This window comes from Tachypleus tridentatus, chromosome 13 (genome assembly GCF_004210375.1).
Source record: "Tachypleus tridentatus isolate NWPU-2018 chromosome 13, ASM421037v1, whole genome shotgun sequence".
Taxonomy (NCBI): Eukaryota; Metazoa; Arthropoda; class Merostomata; order Xiphosura; family Limulidae; genus Tachypleus; species Tachypleus tridentatus.
The window spans coordinates 115,192,634-115,212,144 of record NC_134837.1 but is presented as its reverse complement, the minus strand read 5'-3'; the positions used below and the strand labels follow the sequence as shown (position 1 = coordinate 115,212,144).

At 32.2% G+C, this 19,511-nt stretch overlaps 1 protein-coding gene across 1 annotated transcript in view; it reads right to left on the bottom strand.

Moving 5' to 3' along the window:
* Nucleotides 1-19,511, bottom strand: part of LOC143240616 (matrix metalloproteinase-2-like) — a 97,230-nt gene that overhangs the window by 3,580 nt on the left and 74,139 nt on the right. The window contains exons 4-6 of the mRNA XM_076483348.1: nt 11,167-11,328; nt 8,699-8,958; nt 6,461-6,605 (exon numbers count right to left, since the gene is read on the bottom strand). Of these exons, the coding sequence (XP_076339463.1) occupies nt 6,461-6,605; nt 8,699-8,958; nt 11,167-11,328 (567 nt within the window). The remainder of the gene's footprint in view (nt 1-6,460; nt 6,606-8,698; nt 8,959-11,166; nt 11,329-19,511) is intronic.

Sequence of the window (19,511 nt, the reverse complement as noted above, 5' to 3'; positions counted from 1 at the left end):
GTTAGTTGTTTTTGGTTTGGAGCACTGACAATTTACACAACAAAACTAATGTAGACTACAGAATACACAATAGATTAACTAAATGCTGGTTAAAACTAATATCAAGCTTACTGTGAAGTAAACAAAAAATGAAATAAAAATAAAAGTAAATACCTATTGTTAGACTATAGAATTACATGCATCTTAGTTTGAAAAACTAAAAAGAAAAAAAAAACATCATTCATGTTAGTCTTAGATTTTCTCAATTTTTTGCTTATATACTTTGTTTTATTAGAAACACCTGTGTAAGAAATTTCAGCATTCCAATCTCACAATTATGAAAATTATAAGTTTGAATGTTAATCTTACTTAAGTTCAAATTCAAGCTGAGAGAACAACTTTCACTACACATTTTTAGGAAAAATACATAGATAACAAGGCCAGAAAACAAGCTGTTTTTTTTTGAGGAGGAGGAATTTTTTTTATAAATAATATAAGGAATTCAAAGTCCAATATCTCAGTAACAAACTCATTCAACAAATTGAAACTTAAGAAGGCCTGTGATGGTTTTAATGTCTTGAAATATTTACATGTTCTACAGTAATGTCTATATGCTGAATCCAAAACAATATCCATTTCTCTCCATAACTTATAGTGTTTTTTTTTACCAAATATCATATGTACTTTAACATACATAAATCATTTTGTCACATTTTGTTAAGCTTAAAATGTTGACAACCACTGGCTAGAGAATTCTCTAGACCAATTGTGACAGGAGAGTGTTATCAATCATTCTAGGTTCCATTATGTGTCATTTCTGGATTGTATTTATTTATGCATGCACTTTGATGTTATTTTTTCTATTCAATACTATTTGTTTGTTACTATAGCAAAAAGATGTTGTGTAAATGACCCAAATATGTTCTATTTGTGGTATATTTATTGTAAAGAAACAGAGGCAAAACATTACAGAATTTATCAAAAACATATTAAACATATTTTGGAATAACATTTAAGGAGCAAGACAAATCATGGGCTCTGCACAAAGTTTGTACTGTTTGTATCAAACAGTTGAGATAATAGACTAAAGGTAAAAACAAAGTCTTTGCCTTTTGGAATTACAGCAGTTTGTTGTTACCTTAAACACCACATAGATGACTGCTATTTTTGCTCATGTAACATCCAAAGCTACAGCATTTGAAATAAAAATAAAATTTCCTTTCCAAACCTTCAGTCTGCTATAACACCAGTTGCTCAGGAACCCTTCCAGTAGAGACTTTTGATACAGTTCACCTAATTCTGAACCTGATGTCAATAAAAATAATGACAGGGATTACTCTGAAAATTTTGGTATTGTCAGCAAAGAACAAGGGAAAAGGTTTCATCAAGACATCAGGGAAATGGAGAAAAGGTATCAGGGAAGGTGGAGCATCAGCATGATGAGCAGTTACTGTTGGCCATTCAAACAAAATGCTTCAGATGCAATACTTAAAAGAAATCCACAATATATAGTTTTAAGACTAAAAGATATAGGTTTCACAAAATATCAGAATGAATGAGGATGCATATTTGTTTGACATCAATGATCTTTTTCTTCAGATTGTTTATATTTTTGTTAAGAAAGAAAATAATGAAAAATATTAATTGTGATAAATGAATAAATAATTTGATCTAAGTAAGAGTTGTTTTCTTCTTTAGTTGTAAAATATCCTTACATAACACAAACAAAATAATATTACTTTCAAGGTCTGTGTAGCTGAATTATGGAAAAATCTGCTTTTAAAACCATAATAACTTTTATGAAGTTCAAGTTTGTGTTTCTGTGTTATTAGACATCTGTAGAATAATAATATGACTTTAAAATTCTGATCAAAATAAAAATTGGTTAACTTCCTGTATACAGATGATTGATTATGATGTATAAAAATCATTTTTGAATAAGCCACTTAGCAAGTCATGCAACAATCAGAGCCAGTTTAATGTCATGGTGGAAGGATACGTATCACAACTAGATTTTGACATTGTTTGTTATGTCATAGGTAGTGTGATGCCACCAAAAACTGATTGCTTTTGAGAAGGGCATGTAATTGCTATTTCCATGGTAAAATATTGAAATATTTAGATCATAAAGATGTGTCCAAGTCAGAGATTTAGAATTTCCAAGATGGGGACATCTCTTGTATTTAATGATATTGGAAAACAAAAGAATATCAAGAAAGACCCCTGCAACAAGCCATATCTCAGCCATGGTAAGCAAAGGGTGATGTCTTTGTAACAGGTGAAAATCAAAATAGGCAATAGTCAGTGAGGAAAATCATTCACATACCCTAGGCAACAGAACACAACATAATAAAGAAGGATCTCCATATGGAAAAGCAGCACAAGTTACTTCCACTATGTATCTGTTAATTGTTGCATACCTTAATCTATTGGAGAATGAAATGAGTATTGATGCTATTTAAAACAGAAACATACCTCTGTATGCAGCACCTAGAGATTTCTATACAACCTAGTTGTTAAAATGGACACTTGGAAACTATTGTTCTTGTACACTAAATGGATTAAAGGTGTGTTTTAGACATGTAAACTATGCTGCAGGGCTACTGTCATGATAGATGGTTATTAGATGGAACACACATAAATTGGTATATGAACTGTAACAACAAAGTGAGACTCCAAAGTAGTTTTAATATAAAAGTACTCAATTTGTGTGTGTGTATGAAAAAAAGTAATAAGTACTCATAAATCTATATTATTCAATTTAAAAAGAGCTTTTGTGGCATGATCTTAATTGATCTCGAGTGGTTTGTGAAGAAGAACAAAAATTGAATAATGTAACACTTACAAGGTTCTGATAAAATATTTTCTGGAAACCGTCTGAATGAAGTTTCAATGGCCTGTAAACTTAATGATTTGAATTTGTACTGTATCCCAATATTGGCAGTTGATGGTCCTAGGGCTTTGCACAAAACAGGTTTTAGTAAATAACAAGCTTCATAACTTCTGTGTCATGGAAAAATAAATGAGATTCATCTTGATCTCATATATTTGACAAATTAATTATGAGATTTGCCTAAATTTTCAAGAATAACCCTAATGTTAATTTCTGTTGTGTACTACATCAAGATAACTACCAGGCTACATAACTAGCCCCAGAGTTAGAATGCCACTTTAAGCAGCAAATAGAACAAGCAATGTTTCTAAGGCACCAATCATCCAACATTAGCTAATATATGACTAATTTTGAGTTTTTTGGTACTTACTGGTGTGAAATATCATAGAACTCTAACTTGATGTATTCATGGGTTTTTACATGAAATACAAATGCAAGAGTACAAGAACAAAGTAAAATCCAAAAAGAGTGAAATTACAAAATAAAGCTGAAAATTCATCAGTACCAAATTGTAGCCATTTATTCTTGAAAACAAATTTTTAAAATTATCCTGGACATGTAATGAATGCATGCATGGAGAATTACTCGAATAAGTTGATTTTATTTTTAAAATATTGAATGTTATACATTTTAGTAAAAATTAAAGTTTGTAGAACAAATATTTCTTTTTAATATTCACTGTTTTTGGATAATATAAAATTAACATATTATTTAATTTAAAAAGCCCATACATTTGTAGCAATAGGTTTAGAATGCTTAAGTTTTGCACAGTTGCTATTAATAACAAAGAACAAGTATGTAAGTAAAACTTAAGAGTGTATACCATGGGCCACTAGATGAGTTGACATAGAATTATTTAAAAACTAAAGGGATATTTCACTATTATATCAACAATATATTAGTTGAATACTCTTCCAGTAAGCCCAAATGGATACAATAACATTTTCTAGCTGACTGCTGTTATATTTGTATTAATCAAAATTTAACTACTTAGTATTAAACAAATGCTTTTATCTAAATAACAGTTAAAAATGTTCAGTTTTTTTAATTAGTAAATTGCAGAAATTATTTTTTTATATAACAGATAATGCAACATCACATAAGGTCAAGAAGGGTTCAAATGGTTCTTTAAAGCTGTTCCTACATGCCTACCCTTGAGAAAAGTAGAATCTTCAATCCACCTTTTACTTCTCAGGAAATAATCAATTTCTACTTTAAACTTGTGTCACAAAGTAGTCTCCACTACTGTCAAGTGTGTCATTCACAAACATTACTTGTGTCTTTTCATCCTATTGTCTTTAGAATATAGCACAGAGGAATCGGAGGTTTTTATCCTACTGATCATCCAGATAATTTTGTAAACTTCAATAAAGTTACTTCTTAGCCTTCTTTTCTCTAAATAAACTACACTTAACGTTCTCAGTTCATCCCTATAACAATTTTTCTTTTCTCAGCATCATTCTAATTTCCCTTTTATAAATTATTTCCAGTAATTCAATATTTTTTCTAAAATAATGTACCAAAAACTACAATGTATTTGAAATTAAGCTAAACTAGTAATTCCCATAAACATGTATTTATCTAAAATATAATAATAAAAATCAGTACGTATACAAATAAACCATGAAATTTCTGCTAACATTTTTACTAGTACTAGCAAAAGACACTGATTTGATGGGTTGAGTGATTTATCCACCACTGCCCTAAATTCTTTTCTTCAGTCATGTTGTTGAGTGGCTTCTAATATACATAAATAGCAAATGTGATAAAAATTATGATTATCCAAATGCACAGTTCTGTACTTACTATAACCTAGGTTGTTTACCAAATATATGTTTACCTAAATGCTTGATCAAAATCATTCTGTAATACTTCAACATTGCCTTATACAGCTAGAAATAGCCAAGAGTATAATTTTATCCACAAACTTGACAAATTTAATAATTATGCCCTATAATATCTCTAATGTAGACAAAAAAAAGGCAAAGGCATGACCTCTTGAGATACTCCACTAACAGTAGTAATAGTTACAAAGGTCCATCTGACTTGACTTCACAGTTAGCAACATTTTGCTTTCTCTCATTCAACCATCCTGCAACAAACTAATTTACTAATCTCCCCCAAATACCAATGATGTTTTGTGTAACACCATACGAAGAAATTTTTGAAAATCAAAGTACACATATCTGTACTTTTTTTAACATTCAGATAACAAAACAAATTTTTAAAAGTCAGCAAATTAATGTGTGTGTGTTTTTATTGGGCTATTTGCTGAGTCCAGTGAGGGGAATCAAACCCCTGATTTTAGCATTGTATATCTATACACTTACTGCTGTACTAATGGAGGAAAACAACAAATTAATAAGGAAGGATTTCCCTTTAGTATACTGATACAATTTTTATAATATCTTATTTAACTAGATGATTTTTGTAAAGCTTCATTTGTCTAGAGCTTTTCCTACTACAGGAACAAGACTGATCAATAATTGTCAAGACTACTCTTATTATACTCTTATTAACCCTTTTGAAAATAGGAGTAACATATTAGCAATTTTCAAATCCTCAACTACCTATCCACTATTTATTGACCTACCAAAAATGAATGAAAGAGGTTTGTATATCTGAGTTTTCATCTTCTTTAACATTCATGGATCTTTATATACTTTTAATCTCTCAATCTTTTATTGATATTATTCTCAGTGTATTGATTTCTACATGATGCAGATAAATCCCAATGTTTCCCATAGAATTCTTAGGGTCAGAAATACTACTAACATCCTCTCTTGTAAAAGAAAATAAAAACAAATGAAAATATTTAAAAACTCAACTATCACAGTCTTCAAGAAAATCTTATCAACAAAATTCTTTAAAAGCCCAATCTTTATTTTATATTTTACTTCTTTTAATGTGCTCTAAGAAATTATTGGCATTAGTTTTAACATTATCAGAGAACTGTTCTTGTATACTCTTCTGAATTTCCTAATTTTTATTTTTGCCACACCCATAGCTTCCTATAATAGTTTTGCAAGTCTTGAAATCTGTCTGCTAATTTAAACTTTAAACATATGGCATATGTATATTCTTGACACTTTCTTTTAAATGGTTGGTCAACTAATTAGATTTGATATTTGCTGTTATGATTTTCTTATTGTTTAGGAACATTCCTATTTTGAATGAAAATTACAGTCAGAGATTCTAACAAAGTGCCAAAAACTTTAGCTATGCATTAAACCTCACCATCTTTATCTTCAACTAAAACTATTTTCACATTAATATAAGTCAAAAATTACAAAAGTTAAAGAAACCAAAATACCTTCACAGGATTAACAGTACTATAATGAGTTCAAATAAATATTTAGAACAGATGGCAAAAGAATATCTATATTCTGATGGAAGAAAAATAGACTTACTTCAATAAAGAATCAGTGTAGTTTAAAATTTTAAGTTATTTTCTTTTATTTTATGTTTCTGTTTTATCTTTAAAGCATAGACTTTTAGAAAATTATTAATACATAAAATATGAAATAACAATAACACCAACTCAAAATTTCTCAGCAAAAATTTTACAGAAGATTTGGTTCAGCTTACCACTAAAGAAAACAATTTTTCCATCATTGGTCCTCTCGTATACTGCATCAACTTTTTTCAAACCACCATACCAAAACTTATCAATTTCTGTCGGATAGTAATTAGCCCATTGTATGGAACCTTTTTTATCCAGACGCCAAAAGTACTATAAACGAAAATAACACCAACTTTTAGTGAAGGAATGAAGTAAGCAAAACAGTTTTCACTCTCAACAATTAAATGGTCATTTAGTAACATCTGGTCTTTAGTCTTGGAAATTTAACAAGAATCAAGAAATGAATTTCATCACATGCAAAAAAATTTGGTAACAAGAATTTTCTCAATGGATTGTTATTTGTCATTTCCTTGTATTTCCCAAAATTTTTCTGAGTGCTCTTTTATTATTTGCAGTTGAGAATTTTGCAAATACATTAGGAACTGAGAAGCAAGCTTAAACTTTTATTGAGTAGTAAGGAGTTTATCAAATGCAATACTATTTGGAAATAAAAAAACTTTGTACTCTCTTGATGTCTAGTATTTTATTTATTTATTTTTTATATTAATCTAGCAACATCGATTATATTGAAGAACTCTTCAGAACTATTTCAAGCTTCCGAAAATCCACAAACTAAGCATAATTTGACCTAAACATGTGAAGTTTGTTGTAATGACTCAAATGAGAAATTATTTGGCAAAAACAAACTTCACAGTTATATATCATGTTATATTTGCCTTTCCCAAATGACATAGTGTTTCTACTCTATTTATTAACCAACAAAACTTAAGTGAATTAACATACAAACCAATTAAATCTCACAAATTTCATTCAAGATATTTTACACCTTTTACTCAGAGCTGATGAATTTTAATATGAACCTCATAATCAAATACTGTTGTAATATATTATGCATTGAAAAATTTTTTATAAACCTTAGAAGAAAGTGAAATACATAAAATATATATAGAGAAAGAATACACTCAATGCCACTACTTGAACCAAATAGTGTATATGAAAGATGTTTAAATAGTTTTTACATTTTAGGATGATCCAGACACACTCATAAAAAATAATTAATACAGTTTAATAGTGATTTATTAAGGTAATTATTGAAGGTTCTTCTGTAATATGTATGATTCAAAGATGCAGATAACTTGTTGGCACCTTATCAACTGGATGTTATTAAAGCCAAGACAGATCAGATTATAAAAACTATGGTAATTAATTTCATTCTTGTACACTGGAATGTGGAAATGTTTGTCAGAAGCTAGTAACTTGTAGGGGTGTTGTGTCCTTCCTTAATCTGACCTAGAATAATGTTAAGACAGTTCCTCAGACATTTGTATATATTAATATATTTATTATTTCACCAGGTTCATCAATCAAAACAAGGAAAAGTTTAAAAAAAAGGAAGGAAAGTAAGTTATTGCAGACAGTTAGGGCAAGCATAAAACTGTATAATATTGGCAGTGATGGTCTACAAATGCTGGATTTCTGAGAAAAAAATTGAAACAACATGATATACATAATATATGAGAAGGGTATGTTCTTTTCTTATTTTACAGATGTGCAAGTTCATATTATTATTATTATTACAGAATAAAATTTAACAATACGATCTTCTATGAATAGAAGAACAATGATAATAAAGAAAGAATTTGTGAGTTAATGGAGAAATGAGAAGTATTAGTAACACACCTCCAGATCAGACCCATTGTGCTTTAATACATTGCATCATAAATAAGAGATTGATTTCAAGTAAACTTAAAGTAAATAAAACAAAGAATATGAACAGTATACGGTTTCTGTAAAGGTACATTTGGTAAATTCTTCAAAATTCCACACACATTTTAAAACTTTTTACAGCCAGTAGTTGTTTTTACCTTTTTGTTGTAATTGTAGAATCACACTAAAAATTGGGGAATGAAATGAATACTTATTTTCTTAAAGATGTTTACTTTCCTGTTTTCAAAATAAAATTTTCAATTAAAAATTATTTTTATTAACATATTTAAGAAACACATGCTTATGGTTATAGAAAAAGCGTATTTAGTTACACTTTATAAAGACATAAAGGCAAAGGCCTGAAATGTTACTAACATTAAATTGTGTTTAGTTAATCAGATCAAGTTTTGATTTCAATTACTAGTATTTTGTACAACAGTTAAAATTATTTTGTACAATTTCTACATACTTAAAAATTCTAGTATAATTTAAACCTACTGGAAATTATTGGTTTAATAACACTTCACAGAACTCACTTCATCTTTAAAGAAAAATATTTCGTTGCGAATAATTGAAATAGCATCTATATGCATGTCACAAGCATTGGGTTTCTTGGGTTGAGGAGGAGGTGTTGGCTTGGGTTCCTCTGGTACAGCGGTATAAGGAGGTGGATGAAGAGGTCGTTGGGTTTTTGGGTTCCAAACTGGCTTCTTTGTTGTTATAGGTTTTGGCGGACGGACTTTAGGAGGCTGTGTCAGTGGTGGTATAGGAGCCCAAGTTTTAGGATTCTTAGAACCTGAAAGAAATGGTTTTGATAGTTAGTGGTTTCAAAAATTTTAATATACTTAAAGTTTATAACAAAGATCTAAACTTTAATAAATTAAAGCGTATGTAAACGCTTAACAGGTGTACTATTTTGTACGTTCACAAGCACATGATGTATGCAATTCTACCTTTAAAAACACAAACTTCCATATGTTTGTTTTTTTCAACATATAACCAGTCGTGTGCAACCCGGGTCTTTTCAGGAACAGAAAAACTGCACAGCTTACGCTTTCACAAACTTTCAGTGATGACGAGAAAACTCACTTGTAGAGAAAAATATATTTGTAAAAACGGCTGGTACGAGTAGAGAAAGCTTTATGCAGAAGAGCGAACAACGTTCCGACCTTCTTCGGTCATCGTAAGGTTCACAGAGAAAGAATGTGGTCAGCTATCGGTCAGTTACCTCTTTCTTTGTGAACCTGATGATGACCGAAGAAGGTCTAAACGTTGTTCGCTTTTCTACATAGTGTTTTCTCTATCCATACCAGCCGTTTATACATATATATTTTTAGCAAACTTTATATATCTATACATAAACATGCACACACAAAACCTATCATTTTTACAAATAAAGTATAAACTTAATACTTTCCCACGCAAAAAAAATGTATCTGCAGCTCTACAATAAAAGCATAATGATCATGCAGCTTGATAATAGCTGCAAATTTTCTAAATTTTACAAAAAGTAACACATAAAATATTTAATTTAAAAAAACACCATTTGATGTGGACTTCTGAACTTTTACAAACACAAAATCAATGTGTAAGTCAATATAATTGTAGATATAACGTGTGTGTCACCGTACTTTTCAAACATGACACGTCTGTGCCACAGGCGTATAACCGAAGAGGTAGAAGGTGCACGTGCCATTCCACTTTGAATATCTTTTCAGCTAAAAATTTTCTCGCCCCATTCAATTCGCCAGTTCTTCTGTATACGTGCCTCTACTATTTTAAAAATTTTGGCGCACGTGCTCTAGACAGGCTATAAACTATTAATTAGGATCACTAACATGACATGGAACTCTGCACGCTCAGAAACTAACAAATATATGCAGTTCTAATGTCACAAAAATTAAACTTTTACAAATAAAGCTTATACAAATCTCTAAATAGGTCTATATTTTTAAAAATTACAGCATGTGTACATTTCTACTCTTTCACAAAAATATAATATATAACTATAACGTACTTTCACAAATTTCGGTTTATAAACAGTACCTTCAACTTATTCCCGCCTCACCATATATTTGTTTGTTTTGGAATTTCGCACAAAGCTACTCGAGGGCTATCTGTGCTGCCGTCCCTAATTTAGTAGTGTAAGACTAGAGGGAAGGCAGCTAGTCATCACCACCCACCGCCAACTCTTGGGCTACTCTTTCACCAACGAATAGTGGGATTGACCGTCACATTATAACGCCTCCACGGCTGAAAGGGCGAGCATGTTTGACGCGACCGGGATGCGAACCCGCGACCCTCAGATTACGAGTCGCACGCATTAACACACTTGACCATGCCGGGCCCTCTCCATATATATTTCTTGAATTGCAATTAACAATGCTGTAATTCATCCAATTAATACATTTAGATAAACTCACAACTCTCTGTATCTCTCTTAACTAACTTTTAAAACTTGCATTATTCGAAGGGTGTATTACTTCGAGCCTCACCAAGATTTGCGTGTTTATTGTTAAGCGCAAGGCCCTATTCCCACCATAGGTATCAAAACCTGATTTTTAGGTTTTAAATCATCCGCTGACGCAATGGGGATTCCAACTGCAGATCCTGTAAAACAACAATGACGAGTGTAATAAATGATAACAATAACAGGTAGATTTTCTTTGTGCAGTTTTATAAATGTTTTTAAAAGTTATGTGACAGTAAGCTTAACACATGACAGACATTAGAAAATTACAAGTGTTTTCAAGTTATAAACCGAAAAACCATAGTGCTTATTTAACACGTTAGGACAAGGGACTTCCATAAAATAAAGGTAACAGTGTTTATTCTAATTTTGACGCTTGTTTTTAATTATTTTTGAGTTTTCTTGTAACAAATGTTTCTTTTGTCAAAGCAACACACTAGTTCTGACAGCAATAATATTAATATATTTAGTTGTAGAAGTCTCATATATGTATAACAAAGATATATATATTGTATTTCAAACACCAGCACCTACCATATAGCTGCTGAATACCAATCATATCATCGTAAGGTAGCTGGAAATGTTCTTTTATTTCTTGGTAGTAAGGGAACATAAGAGATCCTTGTACCGAACTGTGAGATAAACCAAGAGAATGGCCAAATTCATGGGCTGCTACTCCAAAAAGGTTTACTTCATCTAAAAGAGAATGAAGAACTCTATTATCACAAAATGTCACTATCATAAAACTATGAGTCTGTTTTCATTTATATCTGCCAGTGTTTATGTTAGTACGAGTTTCACAAAAATTATAGCTTGGCGTAAAATAATATAAATATATCTCAATTTGTTTAAAAAACATTAACACGAACAGTGTTTTGAGTGTGTGCGTGTGTGTTTTTTTTTATAGCAAAGCCACATCGGGTTATTTGCTGTGTCCACTGTTATAAACTGTAATGTTTTTATCTTTATTAACGACCCCTAGTGGCACAGCAACATGTCTGTAGACTCACTTCGCTAGAATCCGGGTTTCAATACCCGTAGTGGGCAGAGCACAAGTAGCCCATAGTGCAGCTTTGTGCTTATTTTCACATTATCAAACAAATCCTTTATTGAGTAAATGGCAGTTTTTAAAAACTCCTGTTTTTTAGTACTATTTTTACAAAGTGCTTCAATAAAGGTATAAACAAACCATCACGCACAGTCCTACTGAAAGTCGTGTTCTTGTTACATAGGGGAACACTTTTAATTGAAATTATGTTATGTGATTGGTTTGGTTTATTTTGAATTTTGCACAAAGCTACACGAGGGCTATCTCCGCTAGCCGTCCCTAATTTAACAGTGTAAGGCTAGAGGGGAGGCAGCTAGTTATCACCACCCACCCCCAACTCTTGTGCTACTCTTTTGCTGACGAATAGTGGGATTGACTGTAAATTATAACGACCCATGACTGAAAGGGCGAGCATGTTTGGTGTGACGGGGATTCGAACTCGCGACCCTCGGATTACAAGTCGAGTGCCTTAAATGTGTGACAAACAAACGATCGTTGAATACACTGTACTTATTTTTCTAATTGCTTCATTCATGAATACCCAAAGTGTGAAATATTTTATGGTTTTTTGCTTGTGGTACCATTTAATAGATAGCGCCAGTATTTTTATTATTTATGTCACAATCATAGATACATATATACACTATAGTAAGATAGAAATCAGCCAATAACTGAAGGCCCAATTATGGAAATGTTAAGGGTTAGCAAACCGTCTTATGATGTTAAAATTAAGTTAAATAAGCGAATAGTAAGAGCAGATGTGATCTAAACTCGTAACTACGTGTGTTTTCCAAGGAGCAGTCGTAGGTTCAATTCCAATGGCTAGGTATTACCAGATAACCGGCTAGAGAGCTTGACTCTCAATCTGCAGGTCGTAGTTTCAAATCTTCGTCCCACCAAACATGCCCACTCTTTCAGTTGTGGGGCATTACAACATGACAGTTAATCCCAATATTCGTTGATAAAGAGTAGCCCATGAGTTAGTGGTGGGTGGTGATGACTAGCTGCCTTCCCTCTAGTCTTTCACTGCTAACTTTGGGACGGCTAGCGTAGGTAGCTCTAGTGTAGCTTTGCGAGAAATTCAAAACCAACCAACCACCGGTCTCAGTTTTCATTACTGAAATAGATTTTAAACTGAAGATCAAGTGTCAATTTGATTACGTAACACTGGCCATCCTCAATATAGAAAATTTGACTTATGCCCTCATTAAGCCTAACCTTTTTTTATTTACATTTTTGTTGAGTTGAAAGCGGCTTTTGAAGCCACTCTGTTGGGGTTTAAATAATAGGTGTATACGAGATATTGATAAAGTCTTGACTAAATGTTCCTTACCATTCCAAGACACATTGACCGAAATGATGCTATGTCTGTTTTGTTGAAACTAGATGCAGGCCAGAACATCGTTATGAATTTCCCAAAATAAAACTCTCAGCATGCCTGCTTGTGAGGGCTTGATTCTGAATACGAGAAGAATAATAACTGCCACGTTGATAAAGGCTTAGGAGAAATATTAATATATTAGATAATAAGTACAGATATCAACGCTCTCTTACATTGCAACGACCTTAAGCTTTTACCGGATCCTTCTTTAACCTTGCACATTTTAAACGTATTTTTACAGCAGAACACTGGCTGAATATGTAACGTTACACATATGTTATTGGTGGTCTCCTTAGTGTGTATCTATACAATGGGCTATTTGTACTCATTTCACCAAGGTGATCGAACCTCTGATATTAGCGTTGTAAATCTGTAAGCTTGTTACTGATAAGAAGTGTTTCAAGTATTAGATTATTGCAACAAAAGTTGCGTTATAAGAAACTTATAGTTCTGAAAGAATTATATTAAACTTTACAGTTACAATATTTAAAATGTTACAAAACATTAGCGGAAAATGTATTAAACCTTCACTTAATGGTTGCTGTTAGAAGCAGCTTGTTTTTGTTTAAGCATTGACAACTACTAAAGAAACCTTATAGTTCAGACTATACTTTTGCCTTTAAGATAGCCGTTTTAATTTTTTTAAATTTATTTTTTAATATTATAATTATAAACTCCAGCATGTTGTAAATAAAGTGAAATTATGTGGCTGACTGCAACACTTATAGTACATATTTAGGGGTGAGAGTTACTTAAGGCTCATTTCCATCATGTATGATATAGATGTAGGACGTTGTGGGCTTGAGCACTCACATCTCGCTCTCCTAATTTCTATTTCTTTTTATTATTTTATTATTTAATTATTCTTCATGTGAAACTTGTGAATGGAGGTTAAGACTAATAAATGGTGTATCCTCACTGCAATATGGATCCTACATTTTCAGTCACCTCCAAAACCTAGGGTACATTTTATATCCTGCATAATAACTTACGTACACCAAAATTGCTTATCGTTTTCTGTGTAATCATGTTAATATAATTTTTCTAAAAAATTCTGTGTTACGTTACATAAAAAATTATACATACTTACGTGCCAAAATTAATTCTGTGAGAGTTTCGAAAAAGTCGCGTACCCAAGGTTTTCATATGTTAGATGTCCCTACTATTGAAGAAATATACCAAATGGAAGACACATGTCAACATCACTCATCGCCAACTCTTAGACTACTCTTCCCCAATGAATAGTAGGATTGACCATTAGTTGATAACGTCCCAGAGCTGAAAGGGCGAGCATGTTTGCAACTCGCAGATTAAGAGTGGAGTGTCCTAATAAGGAGGTCATGACAACGGCTATCCAACGCCCGTTTTAAAAGTTCGTCAAGTTGGCCAGTATAGAACAACATTAATATCTGTTTTATTCTGCAGCTACTTAAGGTATGATAAGACCGAACAAGAGGTATAATATGATTGTATATCTTATCTTGATGAACCTATACTTTGTTAGCCTCGTTTCCAGATGGACAGCCTTTTTTATTCAGTTGCGTATTATGTCTTGGAGCATGTAGATGGAGCTTACCACTGAACTTTGTTTTCGCAAATTCTAATCTGTTACGAGATGCTTCACTTTGTTTTCGCAAATTCTAATCTGTTACGAGATGCTTCACTTTGTTTACCACGGATAACGTACGAAATGTCTTTCTAATTCCATTACTTAGCTTACCAATGCCAATAACAATAAGTAGAAGGGTATTTAGAAGTTGTAAAGCCCACTGTCTGATAACATTTTTTTATTATGTGAATGCATGAATATTTGGGGTCAGAAAGGGTTGTATCCCATTTTTAAAAAGCGATCAGTTTCTGATGGCGCCAAGCTACCTATAAAACGTCAAGCAATGTGAAAATATAGTTCTGATACACGCTATTTCCTCGCGATTTCGTATCGGTTGCCATGTTACGTGACTTACAGCAATTCAAAATCATTTTAACATATAGAATTCTAACCACAAAACTTACGGGCAATATAGAGGGTAAACAACAATGTAAAGAAGGTAGAAATTCACTCTAAAATTCTAGAGAAAAAATAGACTTATAAAGAATAAAAGATTCGTGTTCAGTTAAATAAGTAATATTTAACTGAACACGAAAAGGAAGAAAACAAATCGAACCGACTGTTCAAAGTGTACTGTTTGTTGTTTAGCATAAAGCCTCACCACGGACATTCTGTGAAGTTTGGCATCATTAATATCTCGTTTTTGTGTGATAATTTCTCCGTATTGTTCAGATAAAGGACGTAACAACTATATATCAGATTGTCACCACAAGTATTTCATTTTATTTCTTGCATGTATCTTTAAAAACATTGATTATAAGTAGGAATATAGGTGTACATATATAATGTGTGAAATGGTTTTTACGGTAGAAGAAATGTTTATAGAGTGTAGAAATACGAACATTTAACGAACATTTGTTTCCTCAGATACTTTTTATTGTTGTTAGTGCTAAAAAATTACCATTGCTTTTCGTCTTGTCTTTAAAGTTACTTAAAATGTTACCAGCCGCTTTGTGCTTACGTTAAACGCATCAATCTTGTATTATACGACCATTGTTTAACGTAAACACCACTTTCAGCAGTAGAGATGTAGTTCCTTCAGAATGTTTTATTAGTTTTATCAGACAGTAAATATAAAGGTCCATATCTTTTTTTTTGTTTTTCTCATAGTTTATTAGTACATCCGCTGATTGACTCTTTACTTATTTGTACTTTGTTTGAGTAGTTCTTATCTCTTCAATAATTCGCACAATCTTCTAGAAAAAAAAAAAAGCTAATCTCTGAATTTGTGGAGGCAGAGCGTGTCCATTTTCTCAACCAAAATTCGAATTTTTTCCAACACTTCTCAGCATGAATGTTGTATTTCTGTTACTCGAGCAAAACAAGGAAATTAACAAAAGCTACGAGATGAAACATTGAGGTTGTCAGCCTAACTCATTCCCATCAGGAAAGCGCGAACCCATATAGGGAAAAAAAAACAACATGCATGCGATATTTTTATATAGATAGATTAATAACTAGGGGTTGTTGCCCGCATATTTCATATTGTAAACAGAATAACTAGGATACTGTGAAACACCATATTGGTAAGGAAACACCAGCACTGCCTATACAAACGTCGTTAAAACGTGTGGGTTTCAACAATATAAAGTGATGTTGAAGTATTATTGGGGCTAATAACTATAACTTAATAATTCCTGTCTTTATATTCGTATGATCAAATATTGTGTATTTAAGGGGTATGTTATACATTGTTTATATATACAACTTACTAGTTTCAGCAAAGTAAACTTACGATATATATATTTTAGTGATATTAAATAATTATATCTAAATGAAGTTAAATGAATAAACAAAATCATGAGGTAGGACTGCGTTAAAAACAGCAAATCCAAACCTTTGATAAAACAAAGGATTTTGATTTTCCAATTTATGGTTAACTCTCCTTACATATTAATGCGCTATATCCATCTATTATGAACATTATAACTTCGCAGTTATTCAGATATTATAAAACTTGTAATAAATTACAATATTTTATTAATAATGTTCATATACTGATACGAAAATTAATAGCTAATAGATTTAATAAAATAATATTAGATAAAATTCTTAAATTATTCTGTAATAAATACAAAAAATGTACTAATAAAGTACTAAGAAAATAAAATCAGAGAAATTCTATTAAAAATTACTATTTTTTTTAGTTAAAATGAGGCCATCTAAGAACTTGGCACTACTTTATGCGGATGTATACCTTAAGCTGCATATAAAGGCACAACAGTCACAGTACACTACCACTTTGCTGATGTCGTGTTAATTAGTGCTTCTACCATACTAGGGACAGGAATGCTAATTTCAAGAGGAAAGTTTTATCTTACTTGTCCCCAAATAGCAGTACCTTATTTTTATTTATTTATATTTTCTTTCTCTCTTTTTTTTTCCATATTTTTCTTATTCTAATTTGGGAAACCAGTTACCTTCTTACAACTGTCTGCAGTAGATGTGGGACGTTGTGGGCTTGAGCACCCACATCTCGCCCTCCTAATTTCTAATTTTCTTATGTGAGAATAGCGAATTGGAGGTTAAGACTACTAGATGGTGTATCCCCACTGCAATGTGGGTCCTACTTCTAGAGTCACTTCCAAAACCTAAGATACATTTTATAATCCCACGTTGTAGCTTCTACCATAGGATCCCTTTTTTAAAAAATGTACGGTGTATTAAAAAAAAAATTCTAAAAGAAATTTGGGTAAAATTTCATGTTAATGTGTTTAGGTTTATGACATACAAACACATGTAATTTGTGTGTGTTAAAAGAAACACGAAAACGTGAAATATAACAAGGCTGTTATATATATTACGAGTTTTCATGTGTTTATTCAAAATAATAAACAAGTATCAAGACCGATTGATTAAAATATTTTCTCTCACATGTACAACATTTTCTCGTATGTTTTTTGTACTTTGTCGAAGCACAAACTGAAATAGTAGACACCCGATTAACAAATTCGCAAACTGAATAATCATATTTAATACATCCTAATTCGCTTTCTATAAGACTCAAATTGTTACGAATGAATGTTTTAGTGGTTAAAGCCACGCTTGTCACTTTATTTCAAACTCCCTCGAGACTTAAAATGATACAAACAACCGACAACTCCATGATGACCTGTAGAGCAGAGGTTAAAGGTTGTTATCCGAGATTTAAAAGCTATAATACCCCGTGCAGTTTGTTCTTTCGATCCTTTGCTCTAATCTTTTGCGGAACTTCTATAAAAAGTTTGACTTTTTAAAGTTTTTGAATACTCTTATATCTCCTCATTAAAAATATTCCTTCATTTTTTTACATATGAAAATGGTTGGATGCTGATGTAATCCGCCTACTTGTCCTTACCATATCAACATATAACACTGGTCACCATGCGCGATGTGTATTAGTCACAGAGGCCCGGCATGGCCAAGCGTGTTAAGGCGTGCGACTCGTAATCCGAGGGTCGCGGGTTCGCATCCCCGTCGCGCCAAACATGCTCGCCCTTTCAGCCGTGGGGGCGTTATAATGTGACGATCAATCCCACTATTCGTTGGTAAAAGAGTAGCCCAAGAGTTGTAGCTGCCTTCCCTCTAGTCTTACACTACTAAATTAGGGACGGCTAGCACAGATAGCCCTCGAGTAGCTTTGTGCGAAAGTAAAAAAAACAAAACAATTAGTCACAGAGGTGGATAGTTTTGTTTCAAAACACAGTTGCGAGAAGAAAATTTACGTTTATCAATAGCTAGCTCATTACACATAGTAAATTACCGAATACAAGTTCAAGATCTGTTCTAAACTGTGCTGAATAAACTTTTAACAAAGGGTGTGTGTGTGTTATTTTTTTAGTAAAGCCACATCAGGGTATCTGCTGTGTCCACCGAGGGAAATTGAACCCTTTATTTTAGCGTTGTAAATCCGAAGACTTGCTGCTGTCCCAGCGTGGGACTTTAATAAGAGAACACTGTGGACTAGAAATAACGCTATTCGTCGGAACTAGAGGCCAATGCTGTAAATCATACATATATAATAATTTATATATTATGACTTTAATAAGAGGGCGTGTGCCACAATATATTTTCGAATGTCGTTCTTATAAATATTAATCTGTCGGGCATTGTAAATATAATTATTTAAATTGACACAACATGTAGGTACCTTTTTTTATTATTATTTAGTAGTGTTTCATTAACTATTCGGCCCAGTATGGCCATGTGGTTAGGGTGCCCGACTCGCAGTCTGAAAGTCTACGGTTCCAATCCCTGTCACACAAAACATGCTCGTCCTATTAGCCGTGGAGATGTTATAATGTGACGGTCAATCCCACTATTCGTTGATAAAAGAGTATCCCAAGAGTTGGCGGTGGGTGGTGATGACTAACTGACTAACCGTTAGTCTTATACTGCTAAATTAAGGACGACTAGCACAGATAACCTCTGTGTAGCTTTGCTCGAAATTCAAAAACAAACAAATCGGTAACTATCTAGTTCATTCACATCAGAAAATTACAACATGATCGTATTTAACAACGTAACTAATAAAGGACAGCAGTTAGACTAGTTATTTAAAACATAAGAAAAGTGCTAGAAAATTACATTTAATACTAAATACAAGGCAAGATAAGGCATTTCTCTTATGTATTAAATTACAGAACTATTGCTTCACCAGTTCTTCTGAATAATGAACAGATTAATTCATGACAAAAATTGCATATGGTGCTAAAACAGGTAAATAGCATATTATTAAATAGACCTTACCTTTATTCTGATGTATGTTGACATGTCTAAAATTGACAAAGAATTATGTTTGACCACTTCAACCCATCTAAGAGTTGTTATTAGCCGTTACTATCTTAGCCGGCAATAGCCAT